Here is an 11,554-nt window from a genome sequence, read left to right on the forward strand (position 1 = left end):
ACTGGTAAATGGTAAATATGGTTTTACCATAATAATTATGTAAAATAAAAATATATTATTCTTGGTGATCTAATTTATAATTTGTTTATTTTATACTTGCAATGTTACATATTATTGTAGTAAGGTAAATAAATAGGTAAATAAAAATAATTATTGATAGTGTTAAGTCTTTACCATTTTAATAAAAAAAATAGACAAATTAGTATACATGGAAAAATATATTTAGAGTTTTACAAATGTTTTTTCTTTTAGAAAATTGGTAGCTGCAGTGGCATCTTGCTATAATGCCACATTTCAAATAAACTAATTATGCCTAGTTGCATAAAAAATGTAATTATTTAATGGTTCAATAAGTAATAACATTTAATGGACAAATAATAAGCCACTAAATCATGTTTAAGGAACCATTAGCTCACTATTGATTTGTTAAAAATTTAGTGATGTTTCATACAACCCTGCATTAGTAATTGATTTTACAATATATTGTTAAATTTCATATAGATTTAAAATAATTTCTTAATTTATTTTTCTGTAGCCCGGTTGAATAGATGAAAATAGCCAATCTATTTCACTCAAAATATGTGTAGGATTAGTTATTTATTTACTAAAAATTAAAAACTATAATTGGAGACTTCTGGATTGATAGATTCTTTCAAGGCACTGTAATAACATTATTCAGTAATTGGACATCTGAAAATTAAAATAATACTTTATACCCAAACCAATGTATACAAATTATATTATCAAATTATACATACCTAATATATGTATTACTTATGAGATAGGTAACTGCAAAATAAAACATCAATAAATATTAAGTTAAACAGACAATCAATATTTTTTACAGCCTACTTAATATGTAAACTACCTATTTTTTTTCTGTAACTAAATTTTTTGTAAGTTACCTACCTATATTAAACTTTTTAAAATTAACTATAATTAGTTATTTAAATATACCTAGGTAGTCTACTTACTTCACATAAGCATGAGTAATTTGTTGGTACCCAATCATCCCTCTTCATTTTTACCAGCCACATTTTCCTTCTGGCAGCATCTTTAGGAAAATGTTTCATTAGAAATCCTTTTTTATTTGAATTTGTGCATCCAACGGCTGCACACCCAGGCATTTTTCGAATTGTAATTAAACTATAGTGCATATTATAAAGTGTATATTATTTTATTTAATACACTAAATAATTTTATTATATATATTATTATTTTATTTTATAAATACCTACATATTACACGGTATCAGATAGTTTGATTGCCTGTAGTTGATAATTTATGTTTAACATACAGGTATACTGAAAATTATACTTACAAAAATTAAAGCAAACTTCGAAAATTATTATACTCAAACGATTTAACAAATAATAACAATTAAATACATATAGTAAATTGTTTTTAATTTAAAAAACTTATGAATTTATGATTGTGTATGTAAAAGTATCTTATCAAAAATAAAAGTAGCCAACTAATGGCGGTAAAATATTTCGTCCAATCAGAGCAATACTCCGTATGGCCACACTCTCTCTATCAAGGCACTCTAGACCATTGATTATAGAATAGATTCTATAATCAATGCTCTAGACGGTACTATAGAAATATACACTGCGCCATCTATTTGTATTATCATGTGTTATGATTAAGTGCGAAATTTCAAATTATTTTCATTTTCATTTTTAACATGGACACGGACGTACGGTACTTATATACGTATATTTTAAAATGTTACGAACTTACTTTTACCTACAAATTAAGATATATATACTATTTATCGGATTTATTTTATCCTAATTGGAACTTCCTAGGTTCTACCTAATACTTTCATATTCTGTACAATGTACATTATTGTGTCGTGCTTTTAACTATCGCCTAGAAATATTAAGATGGTAAATACTAAATTCTGATTTCAATATCACGTTGAGCATTAAAATACTTACTTATCCAAAAAGTCCCTTGGATGTTAAGTTCATTAGTTTTTAAATTTTTAAAGAATATACCGCTACACAAAATTATTTTAAAAATTGACATTAGCATGAATTAGGAATCACATTAGCACACATTAGGCGAACAATGCCATCAAATAAAGTACTCAAACATTTCAGAGGACGTCGCACCCGTCTTACATAATGTTCGACATACCAAATTTTCGTATATTAAGGATTTTCAAATATCAATATTTAACAATCTCATAACTCACTTAAAAATTATAAAAATTAAAATATCGTAAAAACCAATTAGAAAACACAGATAATTGTCATAACTTAAGTTTGATATTTGGTCAATTCATTCTAATATCAAAACTAACAACACATTATTGAAATTGGTGAACGGAAATTTGCCAAATTTGGTATGCCATACATGTGTATGATGTAGACAACACATGCGGCTGTGATGCTCTAATATTTTATACAAAGTCTTAATCAAAGGTAGATATTTACCACACCATATTATCTATGTGAGTCAATGACTTATTAGTTGTTTTTTTTTATTAGCTTCCGGTATAAAACCATAATAGCTCAACAATTACAGTTAATAAAACTTATTAGTTATTCCTCATAATAGATGTAATGTATAATATGTGATCCTACTACATTGGGGTAGGTTCGAGTTATCGATAAATTATTACTAGAGCACATTAAGGTTTATAGACACTACATATTTAATTAATAGTAATATACTAATATTAGTATAATTTAATATAATATAATTAATATATACATAATATAATTAATTTGCATTAAACATAACTTTTAGCTATTTTTTTTTTATTAATATTTCTTTTTACAACTATAGTAATGCAATAACAAAAATGTTAATAAAGTAAAATTTATTTAAAACAAAACAAGACATATTCTACTAATATAAAACATCAATTATATTATTCATCATTCAAAAAACATTCCAAGTTCTCATACTCAGATTTAGAACTATTAGTCTTCTTTTTATTCTTTTTTTCACTTTTACTCTTGCCTTTTTTTTCTTTTACCTAGAGTTTAGACAAAATACATTTTTTATTATTGTTTAATATAGTTAAAAAAATATTTTATTCATATGGAATATTCTACCAGTGATAGTATTAAATTATATAAACAAATTTAAATCATGTAAGTTTAACACTTAGGTGTAGGGTGATCAAACACATTGGTGAGGGGGCTGCAAAAACAAATAATAATAATTTAAAAAAAACTATTAGCCAAATTAAAATAAGATATTTATATGTACAAACAAATAATTCTGGGAGGGCTTATATTTACACTGGGGGCTAAATCCTCTCTATCCCCCCATATATGCCTATGGTAACAAAACTACAACATGATCATTAAAATTTACAACTGTACAATGTCATATTATTAACTCTATGATGTCTAAAATACAACCAAGGTTACAAAACAGAATTATACTTTAAGAGGAGGCCACACCCGCACGTGTTGTCTCTGTCTTACAAATATAGAACATAGCAAAAACTGTACTAGCGCAAGACAACTGTTCTCCCTCAGTATTTATACTAAAATAATCAAAATTTTACAACACAAAGGTAACAACTTTATCTATGTCATAGAGTCGTTATTTTTTTAAAGGAAAAAACCAATAAATTTTAATAATTAAATAAAAGAATATAAAATAAATTTGTTTTTAAAACTAATAACTTTAATTACATTTGTTACCAAAAAATAATGACGCTATGACACAAGTAATGTTCTATACCAATCCATTGCGGAATTCTGATAACTCTACAATAAATATTGAGGAAGAACGGTTGTTCCGCAAAATACAATTTTTGCTATGTTCTACGTTTGTAAGACAGAGACAGCACAGAATAGACAAAATATCAGCTCACCGAGTTTTAGGATTTTAACTGGCCCTAAAAGATCCATTTTCAAATGAACATTTCAAAAATTGACCTAGATTTTACGTTGCCACAGAGTTCAACTTGGTAACTTGCCAGACCTGGATGAAAAAAATGCATGAGCTTGTGGCGTCTTCTAAACTCTGGAATTCTGTGTAAAATATATCTTTGTATTTTTTTTCATATGGCATTATGTATGGGAATATGCTCAAAGATTCAATTCAGACGCCTATTTGGCAGAATTTCTAATTGGGCACCTGTAGGTTCCCGCTATGCCCGGTACAAGGATGGCAGTTTCATTCCCTACACAATTGCCTGCCCAGAGAGAATTGCTTCCCCCAATGGCCTGGATTTGAAATGGCGACAGTACACATTAGAACTGACGCCGTAGGCAACTCAGCCACTCCATCTCCCCATCTTTATTTATAGGCCTTCAATTGGTAAAATACAGAGGTCATAATTACTATTTAAGTAATTTTTAAAAATTGTATAATATCTTTCATGTTTTAATTTAAAGCTGTTTATCTCTAAGTTAATTACTGTACAGCCATAACATCATAATTGAAAATTATATATAGGTACATTACCTTAAAACTAACATTACTTAATCCATCTACACGTGGTTTTGATTCTTCATCTTCACCACCTTCTGGTCTTGGTCTTGTTATATTTTGAATAGATGACCAATTTTCTAGATCATTTGGTTCAACATTGTTCTTTTCAATCTTAAGTTTAAAAAACAAAATTATAATACTACTTTAGGTAAACTTTGTTATTTAAAAAAATTATAACCATGATCATTAAATACATTTTAAATGTTTATCACCTTAATTCTATCAATATCTGGTATAAAATCATCAGGATCTACATCGGCTTGATAACCTGCTACCATTGGATTTCCACAATCATCGTCACTACAATATCAAGAAAAAATATTCAGAATAAACCTCATTTTGATTATTTAACTGGTTGTGTTTCAAATTTTCAAGGCATAATATTATATTCCCAGGGATCATAATATTCCCTAAAACATTGTTTTGAAAAGATAAGACAGACAAAGTAATGGAAATGATACACAGATTTGTAATGCAGACAAGACAAGACTTTTTTCCACACTCAAGTAGACATTGATTATCGTACATGTATTTTTAAACTTTAGACCAATTTTCTGGTATCTTTGATTTTATTATTTGTTATAAACAATTTCTCAATTGATAAATTTTGTTTATAACTGCATTAAATTAATTTTTACTAATTCTGCAGGTGTAATAAGAGCTCCACTATACTCTGGCCGGTAACAGAACACCATTCTTTCGCGCATTTAAATGAATGAGATCCACAGTTTCATGCTCAAATTCTCACCATGTATACTACTTGCCACTGTAAACTTCATCCACTTATAGTGGTGGAAGCATTTAGGCTAGTTTAGTGGTTGGAATGCGTGGAAATTTATGATTTTTAGCTGCTGCCCAATAGTATTCCCCTTTGTTGGCCAAATAAAGTATATCAAAAATAATAGAAGGTATCAATTTAGTAGTTTTGAAATTGACGCCCTAATTCAAAACTGAATCAACTAAAAAAATTGGTTTTTCAGATATTATGTGTTTTCTATTTTGATTGATGTTACATGACGTAAACTATAATACTAAAAATTTTCTCTTATGGACAATAATTTAATTATAATGTATTGCGTTATTGAACTTAAATTGTTATAAGATTTTGATTATGATAGAGTAAAGATTATGGATGTATTAAAACTCAAGTTGTTTCAGTAGTGAACTGCGGCGTTTAAATAACTTCATTACGTAGAACTTGCAGGTTATGATCAAATATACTGATTAAGTACTTTTATAAAATCAGTAAACATTTAGATAAATAAGTCATGTGCTTTACCTTTCATCAGAATTTATCTCTGTTTCTTTAGATATTTTAACAACAATATCACCATGACCGGCATCTTCTAAAAATGATTTATCCAATTCATCATCAGGAACAAAATCATCCAAGTTGTTAATGTTTATTATAGAAGGAGTTTTTATAATAGGTTCTTCTGTAAGTATTTTAACATCTTTTCCTATAAAATAATTTCATAATGTTCTTATAATTTATTATTTCATATTGAATTTTTGAGAACCATTTACTTAATTCTGTTTGCACTGCATTAGACTTATTTCCAGGAAACATTTTTTGTGCAATATCTTGTGTTTTAGAATCCATATTTTTTGAATTTTCAACTGAAGATTTAACTTCTTTTACATTAGGTGACGGTTTATTTAATAAAGGTAAAGGTAAAGTAGGGGCCACTGATTTGTTTTCTGCATCAGCTCTACGTTGTTTAGATAATCTAGATAAAAATCTAAAAACAAAATTATAAAATATATACTTTATTACTATACTTTTATATAACTACATAATATTATAATTTATATATGAAAAGCTTACTCATCATAATTGGCTTCATTACTCTGCTGATAAACATCCAACTCCATGGTCATAATTTTTGTTTCACTTCCATTTGTTTCTAAATGATGCATTATGTTTTCACGTTGGAGTTGCAAAAATGAAATACCTATCCATTTATAAATTAGCCGCAAACCAAAACCATTTGACATAGAGACTTCAGCATACCGAATAGGAGAACTCCTGAAATAAAAAATTCATTAAAAAAACAGAATTTAATCTAAAAAACTAATAATTACAATTAAAATACCTTTCCAGTGTCTTTAAATGATAAATAATTTCATCTCCATTAATACTTCGATGATGATTCATATCACAATGATTACCTAATACTAATACTGGAATATTATCTGGAATTTTAGGAAGTTCATTGTATACATAATCTAATGTCCTGAAAATATTTAACCAAATCAAAAAAATAGATATTAATGAAAAACAAAATTGTTTGATATTTTTCGGTTATTGTACCCTAACGGTCTGCCGGTCGATCGCGACAGCGGTCACAGGATATACCGTTTCCGTTATTGTACCCTATTATATTTATCTCAATATTGTCACATTTCATTGCCAAAAATATAATTTATTTTAATAAAATAATATTATATGAAATTATAATAAAATATCAATACAAAAAAAAATTATTGTAAATAAAAAATATTTTTATGATGAAGGCATTGAGATAAATATAATGGGGTATGATAGCGGAATCGGTATATCCCGACCGCCGCCGCAGTCGGCCGGCTGGTCATTGGGGTACGATAACCGAAAAGTACCAATTGTTTTAAAAGATATATAAATATTATATAAAATTAAAGTTATATAAAAAAAATAATTGTATGGTGCATGAGTAAAAGGGAAAAATTTAATTTGAGTAAATTAATTACTTATTCTTAAATTCATGTCTCAGCATTTTTGATTTAATTTCAAATAATATTTAGATAATATTAGGGTTAATTTATTTTGAAATTATTCTTGGCTTAGGGAAATAGAAATTATTATTACAAGATAAAGTAATACCATCTTTTAGTGATATCCAATACTAGTAAGACACCATTTGTACAACGGTAAACATCAACTAGTTCAGCATCTAGAACTGGAGTATCTTCTACTGGTATAGGAGATAATTTAACTTTATCATGCTCAGTTTTTAGAACATCGCATGATTTTGAAGACGATAATGGTCGTCTCTTTCCTTTATCAACTACATCCCATACTTCAACTTTTACAACATCTTCTGTGTTCTTATAATTCCACTGAATATGAGCAACCTTAAAAAAAATAATTATAATCATGTTTAATTTATAAAAATACTATCATTATACTTGGATTTCGTCTGTCTCTTCATAATTTGCTAGAAATGGCTTTCCTTGTAAACGATTCCATAGACAAGTTTTACCTACATTTCTATCTCCTTTAATAACTAATTTCACTGAAAATCATAACATATATTTAAAAAAATAACGATTAGAAAATTAGGAAATTAAATATGAATGTAAATACTAACAATTATATTGAATTCCTTTAGAAAAAGATCGTTGTAAATCCTGAGGTAATGCTTTTGGATGAGAAGCAGTATTAACACTTGTATCTTTTTCTACGGTTTTGTTTGCCAAACGTCTCAGTGTTGAAAACATATTTTTGAGGTTTCTCAACAATTTTTAAAGTAGTTTATTAGTTCATATTCAAAAATAAATAAACGTTTATTCTGATTCAAGTGTTTATTTTATGGTTAATTTAATATCTATAAACCAATTTGATATTAATCATTAATCAAATTATTATGCAGTTTACATACATTTAATTGATTGATGAAGTTGAGAAAGTCTTTCCCAAACATGAGTTTTATATTTTTTCATCAGTGTTATGGAACATTTAAAACAACTACCCAGTAAATTATAATGATATTATCTGTAAGTTAAAATAAGTAACATAATTTACAACAATAACAAAAAGTAACTACACGTGTCTGCTGTCAACTGTCAACAAACAATTGTTAATTTGGTACTTACTTACCTACTATAAATCACTACTGTAACAAGTATATTCTATATAGTACTTTACATACTTGTATATACTACGGAATACTATTGTCACCGAGGACCTACCACTATCACAGATCTGTATTTAAATATTGTTTTCCCCTGATGCCAGACATTAAATTATGATAAGGAACACGATAAGATTAAAAAGTAAAAACAAGTGTTTTTTGGAATCAACCAAAAACATAAAAGAAACCTAATATGTATTTTATTCTATATCTTGCTATTATGTCAATGTCATACTTAATTATTAGACATTAGTTCTATTTAACTAATGACGAATTTGGATCAATAATTCACCTAACCGGGTTGCTTTGAGTTGGTAGGTTGACCTATTTACGGAGGGTATAATATGACGGATGGATCCCCACATGATACATAATGTTGTTTTTTTTTTAAATATTTTGTATCTCAAAGAAATTTATATTCAGATAATTATTACTATAATATTATTTGAGAAAAATCCGTTGTATTGGTACTTCAGTATTTGCAGTTGATGTACTAATAACTGTTTAAGAGAACACTACATATTATATACCTATATACTATATTTTATATGTATATGTAATAAAATTTGAAACATATTCACTCTAAAAACAGTGGCGTAAATGCGAAATTATAGGGGGAGGAATACACCCCTCAGACTTAAAAAAAAAAAATAATCATAATTTAATTCCTGTAAGCACTTAGATTTAAAATATTATAGGATTTTAAAATAAGAATTCGTTGGTTAGGACATTATAATAGTTGAGATTTTTTTTTTGATTTTTAGCTTTTATTAGTTTAAAACTGCAATATCTCAACAATTATAATACATGACAAGAAAATTGTACGGCTCATAGTTAAAAGAAAAAGGTAATTAAAAAAACTATTATTATGCCATTCACCTCATTTAATTTATAATGATAAAATAGTATAATACTATGATCTATGCAATTTAATGTCAAGGGGGGTGTAGGGGCATAGTCTAAAGCCCCCCTCTAGAACGATAATATGAACTTATATCCCACCCCATAACTATTTCCAAAGAACCCCACTGTCTGTATACATACAGTTTTCTTTATATAGATAGGTCGTAGGTATTAGGTAGATAGCGAAACAGAACCTTATTAGCCCTTCCCCCAAAAAATTTTTTTGTCAGGATTCATATGAAATGGGATTTTATTGGAATATAGTTTTTTTTTAGTTAATTTAGCCCCCTGAGAAATTTTTATAGATTTCCGCCCATGTATTGATATTTAAATAATAACTAAAATTTATAATAAAATACAATTTTTTGAGCTGCCGTCGACAAGGACCACTTGTTTGAAACCAATGGTGTAATGTATATAATATTCTTTACCTATGTATAATTAATATTATTTATATGTATAATAGCTAGTATGATAATAGGCAATTTTTACTATTTTTTATGGTGTAGTTTTCTTCATCTTTGTTAAGAAAATAGTGTACCTATACTTAGACCAAATATGTATTCATCAATATACCACTGAGTAGCGAGTATTATTTTATAAATTATAGTAAGCAATGATGTACCTACTATTAGTTAGGTACCTACTTATATTAATATGTAATCGTACTACTGATCAAGGAAAATGTCGAAAGGCAAATGACAAAAATTATAATTCAATGTTTTTATAAAAATAAATCCAATACAATTTATTTTTATTTTTAAAACTTCCATAATTAAATAATATACCTACATTTATATATTTTCATTTTAATTAAATAAACTATTTCTGGCCGATTCGGCCGGAAAAAACAAAATATTTTGTTTTCGTCCGGCGTCGGCAGTATACGGCCGTATTTATCGGATATAATGTGACCGGTGCAATTTAATTTCATGCTTTTATTTTATTCGAACGTTTTCGTCCGTATTCGGCAGAACGTTAATTCGGCCGATGTCGGGTCTAGTCTGACCATACCCTTAGGGTTGACATCCGTCCCGATATATCGGGACTGTCACCGATATTGAGCTCTCTGTCCCGATGTCCCGATAAAAGACTAAAATGTCCCGATTCATGAATCCCAAACAAAAAATATTTTTTTTCATCTTGTTAATATTTCTGACGAAACCGGCGTGCTCCGAAGCGCTCCGATAGCGTTCTCTCGTGGTGCGGACTTTAGAATCCAATTAAGTCGTTATCGCCATCGTTAATGTTATTTTTTAGATTTATTTTTTAAAGAAACTGAAAATTACGAAAGAAAATGCCAACTGTTGAAATTATGCGAGTATTTGTTTGCAATTCCTGCACACAATGCCACAGTGGAAAGAGTTTTTTCATTAATGTCGGCCCAGTGGACTGATGAACGAAATCGCCTGGTTCCAGAGACTATGGAGTCAATTTTACTGTGTCAAATTAATTACAACATGACTTGCCAAGAGTTCTACCAATATATTAAAAGGGAGAAAGAATTTTTGAAAAAAGCAAAATCTTCTGAAAAGTGTTACCATACAAGTACTTCTGCAATAAATTAAAAATATTTTTTTGTATGTAACCTTAATAAATAAACAGATAATTTATCTAAAATAAAGAGCTCTAATTTTCATTTCAAAATTGAGTATTTTTATACACTCTATCCTAGAATTCCTAAAACGTCCCGACGAGACTCTAGTCAAATATGGGGTATCCGGACAATTTCCCCCAGATTGTTTTTGGCGTAGTAGGACATTTCCCCCCCAATATATTTTCGATGCGGACATTTTCCTCCCATTTTTTTTTAAAGTTTATTATGAAATAATATTATATTATTTATTGTTTAATAAGAAATTATTTTTTGTTTAATAAAATAATATTTTTATATTAAATAATATTATTTCCTCCTTATTTATACGTAATGCTATAAAGAAAAACACAGGTAGAACAAATAATATAAGTGGAGGTTTCAATAATAAATTTAAAACTTTGGTAAGAACTCAGCATCCAAATATTCGGATGTTCATTGAAGCACTACAAAAGTCAAATTCAATGGCAATAAATATGAAAGACGATTACAAAATATGTGCTTAGATATAAAAAAAGAATCAGAAATTAAATGTTTTTTACAAAATATATCATTTTTATGTCGAAATTTTTAGACTATTATACTTATATAATTTTTTTACGTTTTATTATATAATTTTTATTATGTTTATGAAAAAAAAAATCTAATTTATAAAGTTAATTATAGTATAATTGATTATATTTATTCAAAAAAAAAA

General features: G+C 27.6%; 2 protein-coding genes across 6 annotated transcripts; both read right to left on the reverse strand.

Moving 5' to 3' along the window:
- Positions 1 to 150: 150 nt before the first annotated feature.
- Positions 151 to 1,450, reverse strand: LOC149056080 (THAP domain-containing protein 5-like). 3 transcript variants are annotated; one of them, XM_089226429.1, is made up of 4 exons: positions 1,239 to 1,450; positions 975 to 1,146; positions 759 to 789; positions 151 to 690 (listed from the first exon to the last, which is right to left on the reverse strand). In XM_089226429.1, exons 2-3 carry the CDS (start codon positions 1,125 to 1,127, stop codon positions 775 to 777), a joined length of 168 nt encoding a protein of 55 aa, XP_089082555.1. In that variant the 5' UTR covers positions 1,128 to 1,146; positions 1,239 to 1,450; the 3' UTR covers positions 151 to 690; positions 759 to 774. The 3 variants fall into 3 exon arrangements, with proteins under 3 accessions (XP_089082555.1, XP_089082556.1, XP_089082557.1); XM_089226430.1 differs by having other exon boundaries at positions 1,235 to 1,449; XM_089226431.1 differs by having other exon boundaries at positions 1,322 to 1,436.
- Positions 1,451 to 2,816: 1,366 nt separating this feature from the next.
- On the reverse strand, positions 2,817 to 8,755 carry LOC107169260 (rab-like protein 6). Of its 3 annotated transcripts, none has more exons than XM_015518945.2 (12): positions 8,327 to 8,748; positions 8,109 to 8,221; positions 7,818 to 8,054; positions 7,636 to 7,742; positions 7,331 to 7,581; positions 6,564 to 6,704; positions 6,296 to 6,496; positions 5,995 to 6,209; positions 5,747 to 5,927; positions 4,680 to 4,767; positions 4,441 to 4,578; positions 2,817 to 2,992 (listed from the first exon to the last, which is right to left on the reverse strand). In XM_015518945.2, exons 3-12 carry the CDS (start codon positions 7,945 to 7,947, stop codon positions 2,885 to 2,887), a joined length of 1,560 nt encoding a protein of 519 aa, XP_015374431.2. In that variant the 5' UTR covers positions 7,948 to 8,054; positions 8,109 to 8,221; positions 8,327 to 8,748; the 3' UTR covers positions 2,817 to 2,884. The 3 variants fall into 3 exon arrangements, with proteins under 3 accessions (XP_015374431.2, XP_015374432.2, XP_089082813.1); XM_089226687.1 differs by lacking the exon at positions 2,817 to 2,992 and adding an exon at positions 3,843 to 3,954 and having other exon boundaries at positions 8,327 to 8,755; XM_015518946.2 differs by lacking the exon at positions 8,327 to 8,748 and having other exon boundaries at positions 8,109 to 8,307.
- Between the last annotated feature and the right edge of the window lie 2,799 nt (positions 8,756 to 11,554).

The sequence above is a fragment of the Diuraphis noxia genome, unplaced genomic scaffold (assembly GCF_037042655.1).
Source record: "Diuraphis noxia isolate RWA-SAM2 unplaced genomic scaffold, SU_Dnox_SAM2 contig0004, whole genome shotgun sequence".
NCBI lineage: Eukaryota > Metazoa > Arthropoda > Insecta > Hemiptera > Aphididae > Diuraphis > Diuraphis noxia.